Here is a 22347-nt window from a genome sequence, read left to right as displayed (position 1 = left end):
TTACTTAGGATATTAATTAAATAACTAATGTTTCAATTTATGACCTGTGCTTTGGGGTCTTGTATTTAAAAGCCTTTCCCTCCCTCAAAGTCTGAATGCTATTCTCTGACCAGCCCCGTATCCCTTTTGTTAACTGCCCCAGCCAGGCTCAAGTGCCACTGAATATGGCTTCCCAGCACTAAATGGATGCTCCTTTGGTCTGACAGTGGTCAGTGGGGAGAAAAGATACTTTCTTTCCCACCCCGTGCTCCTTAAACTTTTCTGCTCTGAGTTGCTATTTCTCCATTACATTAGGATTTAACCCCCTCCTCTGGCCTCAGAAGGTTTTCTCACTTTTTATGTTATTTCGATCGATCTTTTGATCTCCTTGCTTTTGTGGCATTTTTAAGAATGAGTTTAGGATAGAGAGTCAGTCAGCAGCCCTGATCAATGGATTATTTATTGCACAGTCATTTGTAATTGTAGAAACCTTTAGGCAACTTTTTAAGAGAGTCAGAAAAGGCTCATGATGCAATGATGAATGAAAAGCAGGAGGCAAAATTACATATAGTATAATTTCAATTATGTATATACACACAAGAGTGAGTATATGTCTATATATACATGTCTGAAAAATATGGTCGAATGCCAGTTTGTCACTAGTTATTTCTGGATTGTGGAATTATGGATGATTTTAATTTTCTTCCATAAATTTTCTGTGTATTCTGAATTCTGCCCCTCCAACATTTCTTCAGGGAGTGTGTATATTTTTTAGCAAGAAAATTTCCTTTTTTAAAAAAATGATGGTGCTCAACCATAAGGCTGCACTTTGAGACCATTAGAAGTATCTTAAAATGTATCTGTATTTAAGTTGTCCTATGAGTTTATCCTTTTAGGTTAATTTGTATAGTTTTCTATCAGTATTCTGTTTTATGCAAAGATTTGAAACCGTGTGTGGGTTTAGGCCCAATCTTTTTTTTAATGCTTTGTTAAGTTTATTTTAAAATCTTATTATGAAAAATTTCTAACAAATGTAGAGAGAACATTATAATGAACCCATAGACCCACTCCCTAGGTTTAACAGTTGCTCACATTTTGCCAGATTTATCTTCAATAAATTACATCTTGATATTAAATTCATAAATATACGTACCTCTGAAAAATATTTGCCAGCAATCAACAATACCTTTTGGAGGAGGGCATGGCAACCCGCTCTAGTATTCTTGCCTGGAGAATCCCCATGGATAGAGGAGCCTGACGGGCTACAGTCCATGGGGTCGCAAAGAGTCGGACATGACTGAGCAACTAACACACACAACAGTACCTTTACACACCTAATAACATGATTAACTGTGATTTTTAAGATTTCTGTTTAGGGAATTCCCTAGTCAGGGAACTTAGATCCTGTAAGCTGCTCAACTTGGCCAAAAAAAAAACCCTTCTGTTTAAATACATCACCATAGATACACAACAAGCAACAAAGATTTACTGTATAGCACAGGGAACTATAGTCAGTATCTTGTAATAACCTATAATGGAAAATAATATGAAAAATAATGTATGTGTTTTCTGGTTTAGTTGCTAAGTAGTGTCTGATTCTTGCAACCCCGTGGACTGCCAGGCCCCTCTGTCCATGGGATTTCCCAGGCAAGAATTCTAGAGTGCGTTGCCATTTCCATCTCCAAATATATGCATATATGTATAACTAAATCACCTTGCTGTGCATCTAAAACTTTGTATGTCAAATATACTTCAATAAAATATATATATTAAACATTTTTTTAATAAATAAAAATAAAATATATCCCCAAAGATTTTTCTCTTCTGTTCAACCTTCCAAACCAGGATTCTAGGTTTCCGCCGAGCTCCCTTGGTGGTTGGCAGATTTGTTAATCTGCGGACAGAGATCAAGCCTGTTGCCACGGAGCAGCTCTTGAGCACCTTCCTAACCGTAGGTAAGAAGGTTATAGAGGATGTTTAGATAAGGCAATAGTTAATAAATTAAATGGGGCATCATAGAGCAAGCTTGTTCATGACTTTTAGGAATTGAAGAACTCAAGGGAATGCAAAAGCAAATCAGGCAACTTGTTCTCAGGTTACTGGGGGAAATAGATCTAAAGGTAGATGGCAGGAAATTGAAAGTTTTCCCTAATGTGCACTTTGTGTATGAAGTTGGAAGTGAGATCATTTATGCTAGTGCGGTTAGGGAATAATTTTATTTTCTTCTGCTTGATCTTAAATCTCAAACTCAAATTTTGGCCTAAATCAATTATTGTCTGTGTATCATTGCCTTGATGGTTTCTTTCATGCCCCTGTACTTTCCTGGAAACTGTGTCCTGTTTCCTGAAAATTGAGCAGACCTTAGGGCAGCTCTGTAAGAGGGTCAGAAATTCCCTTGTAGGGTTGTACTTGGGCCTGGAAGATCACCACTGCCTCCTCCTACTCTGTGAAGGTCAGCCTGTAACTCATTGTGTGTGGAACTGACTGCCACCCTTCTGGCCTCTGTTCTCCACTGTCATGCTCTGAGTTGAGGGGTCTGCGTAGAACTCTCACTCCTGTTCTCCTTGCAGACACAGTGAGGATAGGAGGAAGTCAAAGGTGCTGTGGTCTCCTGTCTGAGCCTCCTCACAGTGACATTTTCAATAACACAGTGCTCTGCATTGATATGACTGTTGAAATAGACATTGCAAGATGAACTTCACCTTGCTTTGCTAGAGTGAATGTATTTACATTTATAATGAGATGAAACTGAATATTAAAAGCACTTGTGACAGATTCATCATTCAGAATTTACACTTACAGGCTACGGCTCTGCTGTTCTTACAAATAACCAGAAGCATACAGTGTCACTGATTTGTTTCATATATTTTCTAATCATTTCTGCTTGTCCAATTTTATGCTCACGCTAACATGCATTCCTTATGGATGAGAGGAGGTCAAGAATAGGCACGTTATCTAGAGACTAATGGAGGTTAACTCTCATATACTGATTGTGCAAGGTGTGGGGAGAAGGGAGAGGCCCGAAAAAGGAGTGTAGAGGAGGTTATTTACACTTTGACTGAGTACTGAAGAATCTGTATATGCTACCCAGGCAGTGGAGAGGGATGGGCATTGGGCAAAATAGCAAAAGTAAATAGACAAGGGCACACAGACCTAAAGTACACAGAACTGCTGGATACACCCTGAAGCACAGGGCAGTGTCTTAGTGTGGCTGCTGTAATAAGATATCATGGACTGTGTGGCTTAAAGAATAGGGATTTATTGTTTTCACAGTTCTGGATGTTGGAAGTCCAAGACCAGGGTGCCCATAAGGTTGGGGTCTGGTGAGAGCCCTCTTTGTGATTCACAGGCAGCAATCTTCTTTTTGTATCCTTACATGAAAGAGATAGAATGAAAGAGAAATAAGCTCTCTCATGTCTCTTCTTATTGAATATTAAAGGCACTAATCCCATCATGAGGCCCTCTCCCAAAAATTCCAGCTCCCAGTACCACCATACTGGGGCTTCACTGTGTGATTTCTAGGATGGACATTAGCTTTCACTCCATAGCAGGCGATTCGAGGGATTCGCTGGAGACAGGTTTTTAAATAATAATGACCTTAGCACAGTGTAACTAAATTTGGGGTAGCCTTTGCAGCTTGACAAAGCACTTTCACACAGTTACCTTATTTAATCCTCTTGACAAAGAGTGCAATAAATAGGAGAGATTTATCCACATTTCATTCATGAAAAAGAAGTTTAAAAAAATTAAAAGACTTTCTCCAAGTCACACATCTACTAATTGTTAGCCAGGATTCAGACCCAGATTTTAAGACTCTAAAATATTTGATCTGCTTATATTTTTATATTCATTCATTTATTCATTGAACAAAATTTGGTTTCACTTTTGTGTGGCAGACTCCAAACCAGGTGTTGAATATACAAAAATGAACAACACCTTCCTGCGTTCAAGGAGCTTTGTCTAAAGGAGGAGGAGCCAGACATTTACAGAGAGCCTGTGGGACTGTGGAAGGGAAGAGGAGAGGGTCTAGAAGTTAGGGCCAGGATGATAGCTTTAACCAAGTGAATGAGAGAACAGCAGTCCTGCAGGAAGATACAGTGGAAAAGAACACTGCAGGTTTGGAAAAGAACTCGTATTAAAAAGGTTTTTGTGCAAGTGATTCCTTTGGCAGCCTGAAGAAGCTTTTCTATCCTTTCTTAAATATATAAAATACATAGATTTATACGTAAAACCAACAATATTAAAGTATATATTTTTGACTTAAAATTCCAAAAGCAATTTTGTGATAGAGTAACATGTGCTTTGTTATTTTACACATTAAATAACAAGATTTAGAGTGACCTAGTAACTACCATGATTTCAGACCATAAATATAATTGATAGTTTGCAGTATCTGCAGCAATGCTAATATGATATGAAAATCTGTGATTACTTCTGGTGAAAAAAAATCACAGCTAATGCTAATACTATGGTTTGCTCCCTACCATCATAATTGAAGGAAATGCTAAGTTTTAGAAGTTAATGAAAAAAAAATGTAATTTTGTTTCCATCCAGTTCACAGGCTCTCTGAGTTAACCTTGTTGCAGGTGGAAGGCAGAGCAGACAACAGTGACAAGAAATGAAAGAGGAACATTGAAAGCTCAGGAAACTGCATAGTTTAGCTGAAGTAAAGCCTTTCTCCTTAGGTACTGGGAGGCCACTGAAAGAGTCTGAATATGGAAAGATGAGATTTGAGTTTTAGAAAACTACTTGTAGCCACACTGTGGTGGATGAGTTGGGAAGAGGCAAGATGAGATGAGAGCCTTTGGGGGCTGTTATAGTAGATTCACATGAACTGAGTCAGAACTAAAACAAGGACCAGGTGTGGAATGATTTAGGAGATACTCAAGAATTAGTAATTGGAGAAGGAAATGGCAACCCACTCCAGTGTTCTTGCCTGGAGAATCCCAGGGACGGGGGAGCCTGGTGGGCTTCCGTCTATGGGGTCACACAGAGTCGGACACGACTGAAGTGACTTAGCAGCAGCAGCAGCAGCAGCAAGAATTAGTATCTGGGCTTCCCTGGTAGCTCAGCTGGTAAGGAATCCCCCTGCAATGCAGGAGAGACTGTGTCAATTCCTGGGTCGGGAAGATACCCTCGAAAAGGGATAGGCTACCAACTCCAGTATACTTAGGCTTCCCTGGTGGCTCAACTGGTAAAGAATCCGCCTGCAATGCGGGAGACCTGGGTTCTATCCCTGGGTTGGGAAAATCCCCTGAGAAGGGAACGGCTACCCACTCCAATATTCTTGCCTAAAGAATTCCATGGACAGAGGAGCCTGGCAGGCTACAGTCCATGGGCTCGCAAAGAGTTGGACACGACTGAGCAACTTTCACTTCACTTTAAGAATTAGAATGGAAAGAATTTGGTAAGCGTTTGAGCTAAGTGCGACAAGTGAGAGAAGAAAAAATTCTAAGAATGACTAAAATTTTTGGGTTGGATGACTAGATAATGAAGCTGTTACAGAAAGGAACAGACTTAGGGAGGTAGAGCAAAGGAAGATAATGAATGTAATTTAGGGGATTTTGTTTCCTTGTATAAAATAATAAGAAATAGATACACTGGCTTCTGTCCCAAGTTCCTGATATATGGCTCCTGAAACCCTTATTAATTCCTACCTAAGGACACTAGGAGCATACCTTATTCTATTGAGATGATTCTGGGTGGGTCCTCGATGCCTCCTGGATGGAAGCTGTGAACGATCAGGCCATAATTCGAAGCTTGGCGTTTTCAGGACTGTACCCTTGCACTTCTCCAGAGAGGGGGGCGAAGGGCTGGTAATAACTGATCATGGCTGGAGTTAGTAATTGATCATATCTAGGTAAGGAAGTCTCAATAAAAATCCAGTAGTACAGGGTTTGGGGTATTTTACTGGTTGGTGAACCAGAAGTTTCCATGTGCCCTTATGCCAGGCCCCAAACAAGGACAGAAGCTTCTTTGTTCAGGACTTCCCCCTGTATATCTCTTCGTCTGGCTGCTGATTGCTCTGCATTGTAATAAGCCAGTAATCTAGGGAGTAAACTGGTTTCTTGAGACCTAGGAGCTGTCCTAGCAAAAACTTTTTTAATTGAGGCATAATTAACATACAACATTGTGTTAGTTTCAGATGTACAGCATAATTATTCAGTATTTGTATATATTGTGAAATGATTGCCACAAGTCTAGTTAAAAAACGTCACCATATATAGGTACAGAATTTTTTGTGAGGAGAATTTTCTTGTGAGGAGAACTTTTGAGATCTGCTCACTTAGCAACTTTCAAATATGCAATACAGTATTATTTATATAATCACCATGCTGTATATTACATCCTGATGACTTATTTATTTTATAACTGGAAGTTTGTACCTTTTGATGTCCTTCACTCACTTCTCCCACCCCCCACCCCCAGCCTCTGGCAGCCATCCATCTGTTCTCACTATCCATGAGCTTGTTTTTTTTTTGTTTGTTTTATTTTGTTTTAGATTGTGTAAGTGAGATCATACAGGATTTATTTTTCTCTGACTTATTTCACTTGGTATAATGCCCTCAAGGGCCATCATTGTTGTTGCAAATAGCAAGATTTTATTCTTTTTTATGGCTTAATAATATTCCACACAGACAGACAGACAGACACACACACACACACCACGTTTCTCTTGTTTATCTGTTCATGTTGATGAGTACTCAGGCTGTTTCCATATCTTGGTGGTGGTGGTGGATTAGTTGCTAAGTCATGTCTGACTCTTGTGAACCCATGAACTGTGTAGCCCACCCGGTTCCTCTGTCCATGGGATTCTCCAGGCAAGAATACTGGAGTGGGTTGCCATTTCCTTCTCCAGGGTTTCCATATCTTCAGTTCAGTTCAGTCGCTCAGTCGTGTTCGATTCTTTGTGACCCCATGAATCGCAGCCAGGCCTCCCTGTCCATCACCAACTCCCGGAATTCACTCAAACTCATGTCCATCGAGTCGGTGATGCCATCCAGCCATCTCATCCTCTGTCGTCCCCTTCTCCTCCTGCCCTCAATCCCTCCCAGCATCAGGGTCTTTTCCAATGAGTCAACTCTTCGCATTAGGTGGCCAAAGTATTGGAGCTTCAGCTTCAGCATCAGTCCTTCCAGTGAACACCCAGGACTGATCTCCTTCAGAATGGACTGGTTGGATCTTCTTGCAGTCCAAGGGACTCTCAAGAGTCTTCTCCAGCACCACAGTTCAAAAGCATCAATTATTCGGCCCTCAGCTTTCTTCACAGTCCAACTCTCACATCCATACATGACCACTGGAAAAACCGTAGCCTTGACTAGACGGACCTTTGTTGACAAAGCAATGTCTCTGCTTTTTAATATGCTATCTAGGTTGGTCATAACTTTCCTTCCAAGGAGTAAGCGTCTTTTAATTTCATGGCTGCAATCAGCATCTGCAGTGATTTTGGAGCCCACAAAAGTCTGACACTGTTTCCACTGTTTCCCCATCTATTTCCCATGAAGTGATGGGACCGGATGCCATGATCTTTGTTTTCTGAATGTTGAGCTTTAAGCCAACCTTTTCACTCTCCTCTTTCACTTTCATCAAGAGGCTTTTGAGTTCCTCTTCACTTTCTGCCATAAGGGTAGTGTCATCTGCATATCTGAGGTTATTGATATTTCTCCTGGCAATCTTGATCCCAGCTTGTGCTTCTTCCAGCCCAGTGTTTCTCATGATGTACTCTGCATAGAAGTTAAATAAGCAGGGTGACAATATACAGCCTTGATGTACTCCTTTTCCTACTTGGAACCAGTCTGTTGTTCCATGTCCAGTTCTTCCTGACCTGTTTATAGGTTTCTCAGGAGGCAGGTCAGGAGGTCTGGTATTCCCATCTCTTTCAGAATTTTCCACAGTTTATTGTGATCCACACAGTCAAAGGCTTTGGCATAGTCAATGAAGCAGAAATAGATGTTTTTCTGGAACTCTCTTGCTTTTTCCGTATCTTAGGTATTGTAAATAATGCTGCCGATAGTTCTTTGAATGAGTGTTGTTGTTCTCTTCCGATGCTAAGTACCTAGAAGCAGAATTGCCGGGTCATATGGTAGTTCTGTTAATTGGTAAGTTTTGGGGGAACCTCCATGCTCTTTTCCATAGTAGTTGTACCAGTTTACATCCCCACCAGTGATGCACAAAGGTTGTCCCTGCAGCCTTACCAACACTGGGTATTTCTGGTCTCTTTAGTGATAGCCATTCTAACAGGTATGAGTTGTTATCTCATTGTGGTTTTTGTTTTCACTTCCCTCGTGATTAGTAATGTTGAGCGTCTTTTCATGTCTCTGTTGGCCACTTGTTTGTCTCCTTTGGAAAAAATGTCTATTCAGAGCTTCTGCTCCTTTTTTCGTTGGATTATTTTTGCTATTGAGTTATAACCCCTAGTCAGATACATGATTTGCAAATATTTTCTCCCATTCAGTAGGTTGCCTGTTTGTTTTGTTGATGGTTTCCTTTGCTGTGCAGAAGCTTTTTGGTTTGATGTAGTCCACCTGTTTATTTTTACTTTCATTGCTTTTGCTTTTGGTGTGAAATCAAAAAAAAAATTGCCAAGACCAGTGTCAAGGAGCTTACTGCTTATGTTTTCTTCTAGGAATTTTCTGGTTTCAGGTCTTAAGTTCAAGTCTTTAATCCATTTGGAGTTAATTTTTGTGTATGTTATAAAATAGTTGTCCAGTTTCATTCTTTTGCATTTGGCTTTCCAGTTTTCCCAACACCATTTATTGAAGAGACTGTCTTCTTCCCATTATATATTCTTCACCCTAGCAAATTAAACCCTAACGGGCTAATAGGAACCCCTGATTTATAGCCAGTTGGTAAGAAGCACAGGTGACAACCTAGACATGTGATTGTCATCTGAAGTGGAAGGCTTATGGGACTGAGCCCTTAACCTGTGGAGTCTGATGCTACCTCTGAGTAGATAATGTTAAAATTAATTTGTGGGACACCTCACCAGTGTCCAGGAATTGCTTGGTGGTGGGGGAAAACCCACACTCACTGAAATTGGGTGCAGAATCTTACCTTGACAGAAACATCCAGCAGTAAATGTTAACTAATCATTTAGAAGCTAAAGTCTGCAGCTTAGGAAAGAAGTGTGGCTGGAAGTACAGATTTTACCATCATAAGTGGTTGTTCATCCCAGGAGAGCATGGAGATTAAGGTCATCAGAAAACTAGTTTTTTTAAATTGGTTTATCCAGGAATAATGAAAGATTGAGAACCTCAGGTTCATGGCCATAAAACCAGAATATGGAAATCTGAAAGATATTGTTTATAATAAATAGCTGGCATTGACTGGTCTCTGACTGTGTCAGGCACTGTGCTGAGCACTACTGGAGATTATCTCATTCACTTCAACCCAGTGGTGGGTTGAAGAACTGTTATCTCCATTTTATGGAGAAAGGTCAGAGAAGTCAAATTACATGCATAATGTCTTGCAGTCTAATGACTGTTTATATTTTGAACCTGCAAACCTGACCTTAGATCACACTCTTAGCCTGTACACCTGACTCCATTCAGTTATAAAGGGTCTTACTTACCAAGCTCAGGAGTTTGGATTTTATCACATAGATAGCAAGTTTCCTACACCAAGCAATGTTTTGTTTTATTTTGTATGTTTTTTTATCAATAATATATTCCCACAACTCACAATTTTTTAAAAATACCAAAGGAGTACAATGAGAAAACTTTCATCTAACCATTCCTTCTCCCTACTCCCAGTGGCAATCTCTATTAGTAATTTGTTTTTATGTCCTTTTTATATGAAATACAAATATATATTTTTATCTAACTCTGCCATTTTATACAGCATGTGTCACACTGTACATGCTCCTGCATCTTATTCTTTTATGTAATACATCTTGGAAATCTTTCTATTATCTCATATAAAGAGCCTTTTCATTCTTTTTTGTTGTACCAGTTACAGTGTGCTCCATTGCATGGATGTACCATAGTTCATTTAACCAGTCCCTTGTTGGACCTAGAAGTTACAATATTTCGTTTTTACAACCAGTGTTGCCCAGAATTACCTTGTACATATTTCATGCATGATCAGCTATATCCGGAAGCGGAAGTGCTGGGTCAAAGGCACATGTATTTTTATATAGATATTTAACCAGTTTACCTTCTCAGCAGTGACACGTGAAAATGCCTCTCCCCTAGCTTCACCAACAACTTATTACCAAACTGCAGGTTTTGTTTGTTTCACATGTAGCATCTTTTTCTTTGTTTAAGAGCCATTTGTATTTCCTTTATCTTTGCATATCCTCAGTCATTTTTAACTCTGTCATTGGTCCTCCTGACTTACAGGAGTTGATACTTAGGAAGGATAATAGCTCTTTGTGATATGAGATGTGAACATTTTCCCCAATTCTTTAATTTCTTTTGACTTTGCTTAGTTTTTTCTTTTTTCTTTTGATTTATAGAATTTTTTAAATTTATTTTTTAATTGAAGGATAATTGCTTTACAGATGCTTTATAGAAAATTTTTGTTTTTAGTGTATCAATCCATCTTTTCTGATAGATTTTCTGATTTTGAATCATAGTTATGCCTTGCTCACTCCAACATTATGGAAAAATTCTTTTTTTTTTTGTACTTCTGTAGTTTTATTTTGCACATTAAGGTTTTGATATTGTTGGAGCTATAATGAAGTATGACTCCACTGTTGTTATTTTTTCCCCTAGATGGCTATCAGTTGCCCCAGTAGCATTTATTAAAGAGTTTCTTGTTTTTCCCCTGTAATACATTTCCTTCAGCTTATTTAGCTTTAGTTTCTAGACTTTCTGTTCTGTTCCATCGGACATTATATCTGTTCATCAGCTGGCCTATGTTTTAATTATGAGGCATAATACTATGTTTTGATATCTGATAAATCTAGTCCCTTCTCTTTGCAGTTATTTTAACAGTTTTCTGATAGTTCTTATTTTTATTTTTTCTTGTGACCTTTAAAATTGTCTTATCTAGTTACCCCCTAAAAGACCCATTGGTATTTTTGATGGATCAAATTAAACTTTTAAGTTTATATGTTTATAATTATAAACATTATAAGGATGGTGTATCTTTCAATTAGTGTTCAAATCTCGTTTTATCTGGAAAAGTTTGGGAAGTAGTAGAGAGTGATAGAGTCAACTTTAGGGGAGGGGTGTGTACAGTGGATTAGTTTCTATCTAGTGTGTACTAGGCAGAGGATGGAAATACTAGTAAGTTTGTCTCTTCAAGGACCCCTGTACATGTTTATGTTTTAACAGCGTAAACAGTTGTTAAAACAGTATGTGAAGTTTTATAGGTATAGGAAATTAGCTCATTTGATGGTTATATTTCATAGAGGTGGAGGGCAAACAAAACATTACCTACCTTAAGTTTTTATTTTGAAATAATTTTATGTTTACATAAAAGTTGCAGAAAATGATCTGGAGTCCGCCCCCAGATTCCTCAATTGTTAATACTTCTGAATCAGTTGAGAACAGGTTGCAGGCATGAATATCCATTACTGCATCATATGCTCCCTTAAAACTTGAGTGAGTGTATCACAACTTCCAGGGCAATCTTGTACACAACATCATTCAACCATCAAAATCAAGAGATTAACACTGATCCAATATTACTAATCACATAGACCCTATTCAGATTTTGCCATGTGTCTGTGTAATGGCCTGTGTACATCCAGGATTTAATCTAGGATATTATATTCAGTTGCATTCACTTATCATGTCTTTTTAGCCTCCATCAGGCTGAAACAGTTTCTCACTCTTGTTTTTCAAGACCTTGACGTTTTTGAAGAGTGCAGGCTGGTTACTTTCTGGAACATCTCTGATGTTCATGTTTCATTATGATTTAAAGACTTTAGTGAAAATGCCAACAAAGTGCTGTTGTTCACTTCTCAGTGCATAGTATCAGGAGGCACATGATGTTGGTCCATTGCTTGTGATGTTAACTCATCACTTGCTTAAGGTGGTGAGTGTCTACAAGGTTTCTCCAGTGTTTTATACTTACTAATAAGTAATTACTGAGTACTTTGTAGGGAGAATCTCAAAACTGTATAACATTATATTCTCACCAGACTTTTGCCCGGCAGTTTTAGCCTACATTGATCATTCTTGCCCACATCAGTCACTACTGTGATGGTTGTCAAGTGGTGATTTGCTCATTCTTCTAGACTTACTGGTTCCCGTTGTGTTGACGAGTAGACCTCCCCTCACCCTGCCCCACTTTTACTTATTTATTTATAAAACTGTGAGCATGCAGGCTCTTAATATACTCAGTAACAATGTTACTGTTATTATTTTGATACTCAAACTGTCACAGATTTGGCAAGGGGGAATCCCTACAAACTGTCTCGTGTCATTTGGAATGTTCCCATCATTCTCTGAGTGCTTCCTTATGGCTGACATAGCAATATGACCCAGACTCATCTTGTACTTTCTCTGCTCTTGCCCTTGGGTCATCTGTTTCTCCAGGGAACCCTGGTTACTTTTAATATAGCACTAAAACAATATTTAGAAACTAATATGTGAGTGCTGGGTGCATTCATTACTACCTGAGTGTCACTGTTTCTAGATTTTCTAGAGGGGCAGAGGTAGAAAACCTATGTGATATATATACGTGTGTGTATATATATGCATAGATGTACACACACAAACATTTGTATTTTGTCTTCTTCTATATCTCTGTGTATTAAACCATCTATTCAAACTAGTATCCCCAGTTGCAATTCAACAGCAAAGGATTTACTCTGGCCTTCTCCCTTTGTATGTGTTAAACTCCCTTATCTATCTAGTAGAAAACTGGTTCCCATTATCCTCAGTCTGTTTACTCATTTGCTGAAGACCCCACTCCCCATCCAGTATGTAAACAAAGTCCTGGGCCATTGTGCCCTCCCTCCCTCCCCTGGGCATTCTGGCCAAAATTCAGTCCTGTCAAAGGAGAAGAGGACATTAATTAAAGTGAGTTCAAAAAGATACTTGTGACAGTAGTTGACTTCTGGGAGGGGATTGGGTAGACAGGGCAGAGAGGGAAAAGGAGAGTTACCTTTTCATATATATCCTTTTGAATTCTTTTTACACCATGTGCTTTTTATTTCCTATACAGAAAACAAAGATTTTAAAATGAATTCAGGATCTTTGTTTTCACATAGAGCTGCTCTCTTCTGCATTGTTTGGGGAGAATTTGGAGTCATCCTTTTTCTCTAAAAGTATTTGGTTCCATTCTCTCCTTTAGGAAATAATACTTGTTTCTATGGGAAGTGTTATTACTGCCGAGAAACAGAGCCAGCCTGTGCTGATGGAGACACGATGGAGGGGTCTGTCACGCTTTGGCTTCCAGATGTATGGCCTCTACAGAAACACCGACACCCATGGGGCAGGACTTACCGAGAGGGCAAATTGGCCAGGTAAATGCTCCTGTGAGCCATTACTTTATTTTCTCCCGTACCTAGTCAGGTGCTGACCCTGTGTAGGAGCCAGGGGTTCTGTCCACAAATAAAAAGGACTATGGAGGCTTCCCTGGTGGCTCAGAGGTTAAAGCGTCTGCCTCCAATGCGGGAGACCCGGGTTCAATCCCTGGGTCGGGAAGATCCCCTGGAGAAGGAAATGGTAACCCACTCCAGTATTCTTGCCTGGAGAATCCCATGGACGGAGAAGCCTGGTAGGCTACAGTCCACGGGGTCGCATCGAGTCGGACATGACTGAGCGACGGAACGGAACGGAACGGAATGGAGGGTTTGGGGGAAACCTGCTAGTCTGGGACTTTCTCTTCTCTGTATCTTCAACAATGCTACATGCGGTGCTGACACTCAATAAACAGCCCCCTTGCTGCTCACCTCCAGGTGGGAGTATGATGAGAGCTACTGCGATGCTGTGAAGAAAACGTCTCCTTATGACTCTGGCCCACGCCTCTTGGACATCATTGATACAGCTGTGTTTGATTACCTGATTGGCAATGCTGACCGCCATCACTATGAGAGTTTCCAAGACGATGAAGGCGCTAGTATGCTCATCCTTCTCGATAATGCCAAAAGGTAGGACCAGCAGGACTCTCCCTCTCCGTTAGGGGTCTTGTATATACAAGAAGGATGCTGTCTAGGATGTCCTGGGAAACAGACTCGACAGAGGGTGTCCTTCCTGTTTCCACTCAGGGTCTTTGCGATGGGCACCCATCCTTCCAGCTTGTTCAGAGCTTATACTCCTTTCACCCTCAGGGATCTAAGACTTTAATAAAAATGGAAAAGTCATTTTTTCCAAGGAGTCAAAGATTTTCTTCACAGAAAATTGGAAACCAAAATCTTGTATTTATTGCTACTTATGTCATTCTTTCTTGACTAGAATGTTTAGAATCTTGAGAAATAACATAGTTAACAGAACATGAAATTTAGTTACTGTTAAATATATAATATCCAAAGGTTCATGCAGTTTAAAAAATTAATTTACTTGATAGGGTGTTTTTGCTATTTTTATAGCAGTCTAGGCCCAGATTTTTTCTATTATGAGTAGGAGAGCAGTTGCTTAGTGATTATAAAGACAAGTCACTATCTTGAATAAGATAATTTTATTAATTTTGAATAAATGAAATGTCCTTATTTAGATCTGAGCTATTTGAAGAGCACATTGTATTTTCAGTTTGCACTCTATATTCCCCATGGTACCCAGTTAAGTGCCCACTTTTAGTTACACTTAATAAATGTTTGCTAAATAGAATACTTCCTTGGAGCAAGAATTTTCCAGACTCTAGATCACTAACTGTTAACATCGGTTGCTGAAAATAAGCTGAGCCGTTTATCCTCAGCAGAGAATGCTTGGGCAGCATTTGCTAAGCAGGCCACCACCTCATACTGAGCACCAGGCCCCCCTCATGTTCCATGGAAGGTGGTGACAGTTACAGAGAGTGCGAGGCCAGCAGGAAGTGGCCAGTGCCATGTGATTCATTTTCATTTATACTATATTTTCAGTTCCTGAATATCTTTATCCTTACTTGTAAAAGTGATCATGTGTGCTGTGGAAATACACATGGAAATAATGGCTTTTGCCATTTTTTATTCGAGGGCCTGCACTGTGCTGAGGGCTACGAGACCCTCTAGCTATTAAGGTGAGCTTCTAGGAAAAAGAGTGGAAGGTTGACAGTTATTCCAGAATCAATTCTTTTCTAACTCTGAATTACTGCTTAAAGCATTTTTATATCTGCTTCCAATCACCATTTTCTCAGCCTCTGTGAGCAGTTTTTTCCAGTTTAAATCTGACCATATTCTTTGTTGTAGGGAATAGGATAATCTATTTCTTACTGGTAATTTTGGAGTAGAACAAGTATAACTTCTTTTTACAGGAAATGACTTTCTACTTGTTTGTGAGAACCTAATATGAATAGCCTTTATTTCTCTGTGCACCCATAAAACTTTCTCCAGTTTGGGGGTCTTCAGAGTCTCCCTCTGCCTGTGGACTTCACACTTTGTCACAGTGGCCATGCTTCAGCACCTTGCCATGTCCCAGCAGGAGAAAGGACCCTTGTAAAGGAGTGTATCTGTTGTTTGACGCTGCAGTGCAGGCTGTTAGGAATCCTGTGTCTAATTAGTCATACCCTGTTTATTTCTAATTTAAGTGATTTGAGCTGTGGGAGCATGAAATTATCCAGTATCACATTCGGGTTTCTTATAGACTTTGTTCTTACACTTTGATACTAAGAAGGGAACTGGTGCTTTCATCCAAATTACTAAGTTTTCATTTAATTTTCAGCTTTGGGAACCCCTCGCTGGATGAGAGAAGCATTCTTGCCCCTCTGTATCAGTGTTGCATGTAAGTTACTTGATCAAATGCATTTGCCTGCAGTGCTTTTCGTACTTTTCTAACCCAGAACCCCCTAGAGATCCTGGTATGTAGAGGATCAGGGAAGGATTTCTACACCTAGGCTTAGACAGCACTTTAAGTTTTATATGAATAGAAAGTATCAGTTTCTTTAATAATGTCTGTCAGTTTAATACCAGAATATAGCCCCTCTCCCCTACAGAGTCTAGTGCAGTCCATGCCCCTGGTTGCTCCACTTTGTGTGCCGTCCTCTCACCGCCACAGCCCGCCTGTGCTTTGCTTATCTCAGTCAGAAGCTGTGTAAACCAAAAATAGCTATCTCCCTATCTCCCTAGGTATTTAGTAATTGATTTTTTGAAAGTCTGTGTTAGAGAACAAAGAAATTAAAAAGTAAATCAAGAAAATGAGGTAAAGACTGGGCTCTAAGGAGCTCCTTTTCAGATCATCATTGCCAGTATGACTTTAAAGCATGAACACTAAGAATCAGCTTGGATCCACATTGCTTGGATACTACTGGTCAACTCCGAGAGAGACACTGATCGCATAAGACTGCCCCTTCTGGCAGCTGGTCTATTTTACTTTTCTTTTTTCTCTTTTTCTTAAATAACAACAGGATTCTGCAGAAAGTGTTACCTAGCCTACCCTATATTATCTTCATTAATACTGGGAAGCAGTGATGCATCCAGTCAAAACCTGCATCTGTGAAGGAAGATGTCTCTGTTTTAATCAGTACTATCAGTCTGGTCCAGTCAGAAGATAGAAAAGGCATGGTGGGTTCAATGGGAAGGTTTAATATAAAGGAGGATTAAACTCTTTGATACACAAGTAGGGCCTAAGGAGAGTAACCAGTTTGGAAGAGACCCCCCCTGCACCAAAGCTGGGTTTGGTCCTCAGTAGAGAAGCTGTAGTTCAGCCCACCTGATAGCAGAGAAGTGCACTACTTTGCAGATGCTGGGCGTGCAGGAAGCAACCCTCCAGAGTGCAGGCAAGGTACAGGCAATCCGCAGGTCGTGGCCTGTATAGAGAGAGCCATGATTCAGTAGAAACCCTCCAGGCTACAGGCAAAGCTTATTTGTGGGCCTGCAGAGGGAATAAGGGTACCAGCATGGGTGGGTGGTCTTGGGGCTCTGGTTTCCATGTCAAGAGGGCCTTAGAAAAGTTACCACCAAGCCAAGCCGAAGCTGCAGTGTCATGGAGGACCTGCCTGCTCTGGGAATGTGGCCAGGGAAGAGCTTCATTTGATGACCTTCCCCGAACACTCCTGCCCTGTAGAGCAGCCAGAAGCATCTCCCTCCAGCATCCTCTACTGAGAAAGCCTAAGAGAAGAGATGATTAGAGGACCTCTGTCCGTGAGAGCAGAGCATACACGAGTGAATTTGGAGCTGAGAGGAAGTCAAGTGATACTTTTATGATGCAGGAGAAATTCTGATGCTCTAGGCACTCATATTTTTCAGAATTGGAAAAACACACTGCCTCTGTGCTTGTCCATCCCTTCCATGCTTTAGCCAAAGATCCTTACTTTCTTACTGTTCAGATGGTTGCAGAACAGGTTGCCGGCCTCATGCAGAGTCAGACCTTAATGTGTACCTAGTGGTTCCCTCATTACCTACAGGGAGGTTCGTACTTTTCTTCTAAAATAAACAAAAGATCCTCTTTAGGCAAAAAATAATTAAGAAAAATAGATAACCTTAAAATAAATTTTTTCTGTTTGTAAGATTAATGCTAGAATTTTTAATTCAGAAACATAAGAAGGAAATTTAAATTACTTGCTAAAATGTAAGGATACCTTCTGTTAACACTCTAGTGACTTCATTCTAACCATGTATATATGTTTGTGTGTGTGCTTATACATACATTTTCTTTCCCCACAGATTTGGAGTAAAAGTCTTTCCCTCCAACTTTCCCCCCGATTCAATATTATATGGGCATTTCCTCATGCCACTGAATTTTCATAACTGCTTTAAATGGCTGCATGGTTTTTCATTGAATGGATGAACCATAGTTTATTTAACTATTTCTCAGTTGTTGGACATTCAGATTCATATTTTTCCTGTTAAAAAGAGCACTGCAGTGAACATGTGTAAATATTGTGTGTAGCTCTTATTAGTTACTAAGAAGGAAATATCAAAATGTGGTAATGTCACTCATAATGTAGAGCTGCTTCTAAAACAGAAATGGCTTTTCTAGTTGAGATATTTTACATAATTATTTCTTTGCATTTGTCTGCCAAGCAGGCTTCAGTCTCCATTTGACAGTGAGAGGCTTTATGTAACCTGTTCTAAAACTTATTTCTCCCAGCATTCGTGTTTCCACCTGGAACAGACTGAACTCCTTGAAGAATGGTGTGCTGAAGTCTGCCTTAAAATCCGCCATGGCCCACGACCCCATCTCCCCAGTGCTCTCTGAGCCTCACCTGGACGCTGTGGACCAGCGGCTGCTGAGTGTCCTGGCCACTGTCAAGCAGTGCACTGACCAGTTTGGGATGGACACTGTGTTGGTGGAAGACAGGATGCCTCTCTCGCACTTGTAATTCTCCACAAAATAAGTGAAACTGCTTTTTACAAAGATAGAGAAACAGCACAATCAATTCCAGATGGTATGAGATGGATTGGAAATGGCCAGCAGCGCGTTCTGGTAATAGGGGATAGGGTGGCCTTGGATTTCTTTGGTGTTTGCTATAGTAGAAGCTAAAGCGAAGACTTACAAGCTTCAGACCACGGAACCGTACCTGCTGAATCACCTTCAGACTTCCTTGGCGTTTGCCCACTCTTGGCGGTGGGCGGCACAGTTGGTCAGTCTTAATTTCTCATGCCAAAGGATGAAGAGCGGTGTGACGTTCAACTAGGTTAATGCTGGGTTTGGTTCTGGAGTATGTATTTGAAGTTCATCCTTATAGTCCTTTCTCCACACTTGTGGATCTTCCAGAAACACTTCACAATCTCTCGAGTCCCTTTTTTCCAGGATTAGTCAAATTGGGGGTTTTACTGCTTCCTGGGGAGTGGCAACAAGGAACCCGGCATTCTGTTGAGCCAAAGTAGTATGCTCTGTTGGAGGGACTATGCTTTTAAGGTAGAATTAGAGGGAAGGACAAAAGCAGGAAGGATGTTTGGGCTTTTAAGTGAGAAGGTGGTAGCGCTTTTGATGATTCTTAAAGGAGGGAAGAAAAGAGAGAGACCTACCTGCTTGGTAGAACCAGAATCAAGGAGGTGATAGAATTAGTGAAAAACAGGTTCCCCTGTATTTAAGTGCTTAACATATAAAAGCAAGCATGACTTGTACCTAAGTAAGATTTGCATTCTCATGGTTATGTCCAAATTAATCCAAAAAAATTGTCTGTAGAACCTACTGTTACAGCCCAAGCACAATTCTGTTATGGAGGCTTACTTTCTTTTTTCCCCAAACAGGCAGATCCTTTGCAGATTAACAAAACAAACTGAAAATAACACCTTGAGTAAGAGTTAGGTTGCCTGTGATCTCTGCCATCCTGATTTCCAAAATGAACTTTCACTTCTGTCTTCAAGGTTTTTAGTTGTTAAAACTGTTGTTCCTGAGAGACTGGCGATCCTTATTTGTGCCTTTCTTAGGGGAAAAGCCAGCTCACTCCTGTAGCTAATAGTTCACATACTGCTGGTGGCTCGACCTGTCTAGTGATTTGGGCAGAAGGCTAGAAACAAAGATTTTAAGCCTTCTGAGCCTTAAAATTAAGGTGGTTACCGGGAAGAGCCTTAAGATTTTGATTTATGTCATACCCTGTTTTCATCATTTAATCTTGTTCTGAACCCATGAGGTACTATTGTTCTTCTGTCTTCTGTTAGCACTTTCAAATATCAGGTTGCTAAAACAGGCTTAGTTGTGTGTTCTGGCCAAGTGATTTTGACGTGTAACCAGTTGCATTAAAATATAGGGCGAGGAGAGCTGGCCTGGTGAGTCCACTTGTGCGTCCTCAGAGCTGGAAGCTTCTCTCCTGCATTTTGTCTGGGGACTCTTCTGGTTTTGACTTCTGTGAAGCAAAGACTAATTTTTAAACAGTGTGGTTGAACAAATTTACTGCCAGCCACTGGAGACCAATTTTAGGTAACCACCCTTTCAAAAACGGTTTAGAATTTATGCTCCAGTTTTCTCAAATTGAAAGTCAACTGAGTACCCAGTAACTACTTTAAAGTAACATGAAATTAGGATACTTTTGTGCTTAGTTTGTACATTTGGAGATGTACACAGAATGGGCTGAGTTATTTTTTAAAAGGTTTTGGATTTATGAAGACATCAGCACAAAACACTGAGCTCGTGCTAACAGGAGGAGGCACTGACTCCAGTTTTAAAGTCATGTACTGTGTGCAGCCAGGGAAGTACACATTTGAGCTTGAGAATACCTTGGATGGTGCTCACCTCAAAGCATCAGGGAGCCAATAAGAAGGTAGTCAGTGCTGCTTTGCTTGATAAATGTTAGTTGAACTAATTCTTTCAAACACGTGATGTTGTTCTTTGGTATGCCCCAGTGGAATTAAGAACTGTTCTCAAACTCGGGAACTTTATTCATAATGCTGAAGGCAGAAGATTCTGTTGAGGAAAAATACAGGAGGGAAGGCTGCTTTGAAAACGTCTCATTCTTTTTTCCAAACACTGCTTCATTCTCCTTCCCTATTTTAATATGATCTTAAAAGGTGTTCAGATATATAGTGGTTAAAGTTAGAATTTTGCTAAGAGAGTGGTGTGAACTGATGCTTAGAATATTAATTTATGTTCTAAGTCAATTTTAGATTAAGCTGAGAAAGCGTGTTTAGATAAATCTCGGAGAAAACCAACCATAAGCTCTTAGTCCTAAAATTCATAAACACTATATTCTGATTCAAAAAAGAGGTAGATATTGTTTTTTAAAGTTTTGTAACACTGTCCTTTTGATGGTTTATCTTTTAAAATTGAAGGTTGTTATAATCAGACAGGTCATTGGAAGGGTTTTTGGTTAGTCTTAAGTTGGATATGCCAGCTAACATCTAAAGATAAAAATGGATACATTTCAATATTCTAAAACGAAGAAAATCAGAACTGAGTAGCATTTCTGCACTCCTTCTACTTTTTAAATATATTTATTCCAGAGTTTTGGGGAATATGGGTATAGAGGCTTCATTCTAAAATTGTTCTTTAATATGAAGGTGTATTATTAGTTTGGGGTAAATAATTTTTTGTGCAAAACAAATTAATAGACAGGATCTGACTTGCTCAGAGTATTGCTTAATAATATATTAATTAGGCATTTCTCTCTATTTGCTCTCAGGATTTATATGTCAAATGAAATGTAATAAGGAAATGGGAGAATTCAGGTACATCCATTATGTACTGTTTGGGGCAAGATAAATCTTCTATATGGCAAAATTTCAGCGTCACCTGAAAGCCACATGTTCTTCCAAAGAAATCCATCTTTTCTTAAAAAAAAAAACAGGCTTTCGGCCTTCCCCTCCTATCCACCATGTTCCTTCACCCTCTCTTCTCCACGGCTTCCATATTCTCATTTGACCAGTCCATGACCACACCTCAAATGATGGTAAACAGCATCTGTCGTTTTGTGAGCTTGGGCTTCAGGAAACATGAGTCAAGGTATATGTATGTATATAGTCATATATGTATTCTAACAAGAAAAAAATATTTATTTTCACACAGGGAAACACTGACTTATGTTGCTGAAGAACCTGAAGCTAATAAAAGGTTCTCAGTCTCTGAACGTGAACCTAAGTGACATAAAGACCAGCTATTCAGGAAACAATACCATGCTAGCCAGGGCCGGTGCCCGAGGCAGACAAACCAGCCTCATAAGACTGCTGCTGTACAGCAGGGAAGGGCCAGTTTTCCTCCCTTCCACTCCTCAAGTCTGGGTTGAAAAGGTGGGGCTGGATACTGTACTGCCACAGGTTTTTAAGGAACTAAGGTATTGCTCAAAAATACAGAATGTTTAGGGGGGGAGTCTGGGAATAATTTACCGGGAAATAATTTATTTGCTTAAGAGAGAGGTGTAAAAACCACGACCCTCGGTTCTGATCTGCCAAGGATTTCCTCTCAGAGCTTTTGCACAAATAGAGGTTGTGCTTGGTAAGACATCAAACAAGACAGATATGCACCTAAATTTCTAATGTGTTCTATGGGTTTCAATTCTGAAAAAAAAAAGACAATGAATAAAGATTTTAATAAGTACCAACGTATCATCTTTTCCTCTTATTATCCCCCCACCCCGCCTGCTGGTTCAGGGTATTGTTTTCAATTCAAGTTTCCATTTTTGTTAGGGGACAGAAGATTACATCTTCTGCATCTGCATAAACTTCCACAGGGGTTGTTTCACAGAAACAACGACAGATAAGACCTTTACACTTCTCATTACACTTTGCTGCTTCTCTTTACACTTCTCAGTTGCCTATTAGGTTGTGACAGAACCAAGATTTTCAGTAGGATAACTCTTAGGTGCTTTTTATTTAATACTTAACTCCATTCTTGCAGCTTCTTCAAAGAATTGTGAATCCCAAAGAATTTGTCAGCACATTACCATAGAGGCCTGGAAGAC

At 39.9% G+C, this 22347-nt stretch overlaps 1 protein-coding gene across 2 annotated transcripts in view; it reads left to right on the top strand.

Moving 5' to 3' along the window:
- FAM20B (FAM20B glycosaminoglycan xylosylkinase) overlaps positions 1 to 21983 on the top strand; it is a 44531-nt gene extending 22548 nt beyond the window's left edge. For both annotated transcript variants that reach the window (XM_055419186.2, XM_055419185.2), the window contains exons 4-8: positions 1825 to 1934; positions 13228 to 13399; positions 13835 to 14026; positions 15732 to 15791; positions 18099 to 21983. In XM_055419186.2, the coding sequence (XP_055275161.1) occupies positions 1825 to 1934; positions 13228 to 13399; positions 13835 to 14026; positions 15732 to 15791; positions 18099 to 18330 (766 nt within the window). In that variant the 3' untranslated portion in view covers positions 18331 to 21983. The remainder of the gene's footprint in view (positions 1 to 1824; positions 1935 to 13227; positions 13400 to 13834; positions 14027 to 15731; positions 15792 to 18098) is intronic.
- Positions 21984 to 22347: the final 364 nt, after the last annotated feature.

This window comes from Moschus berezovskii, chromosome 17, assembly GCF_049115385.1.
Source record: "Moschus berezovskii isolate FMDL1 chromosome 17, NW_MosBer_1.0, whole genome shotgun sequence".
Classification (NCBI taxonomy): domain Eukaryota; kingdom Metazoa; phylum Chordata; class Mammalia; order Artiodactyla; family Moschidae; genus Moschus; species Moschus berezovskii.
Note: the sequence above shows the minus strand (reverse complement) of the source record. Positions and strands in the feature narration are given on the sequence as shown.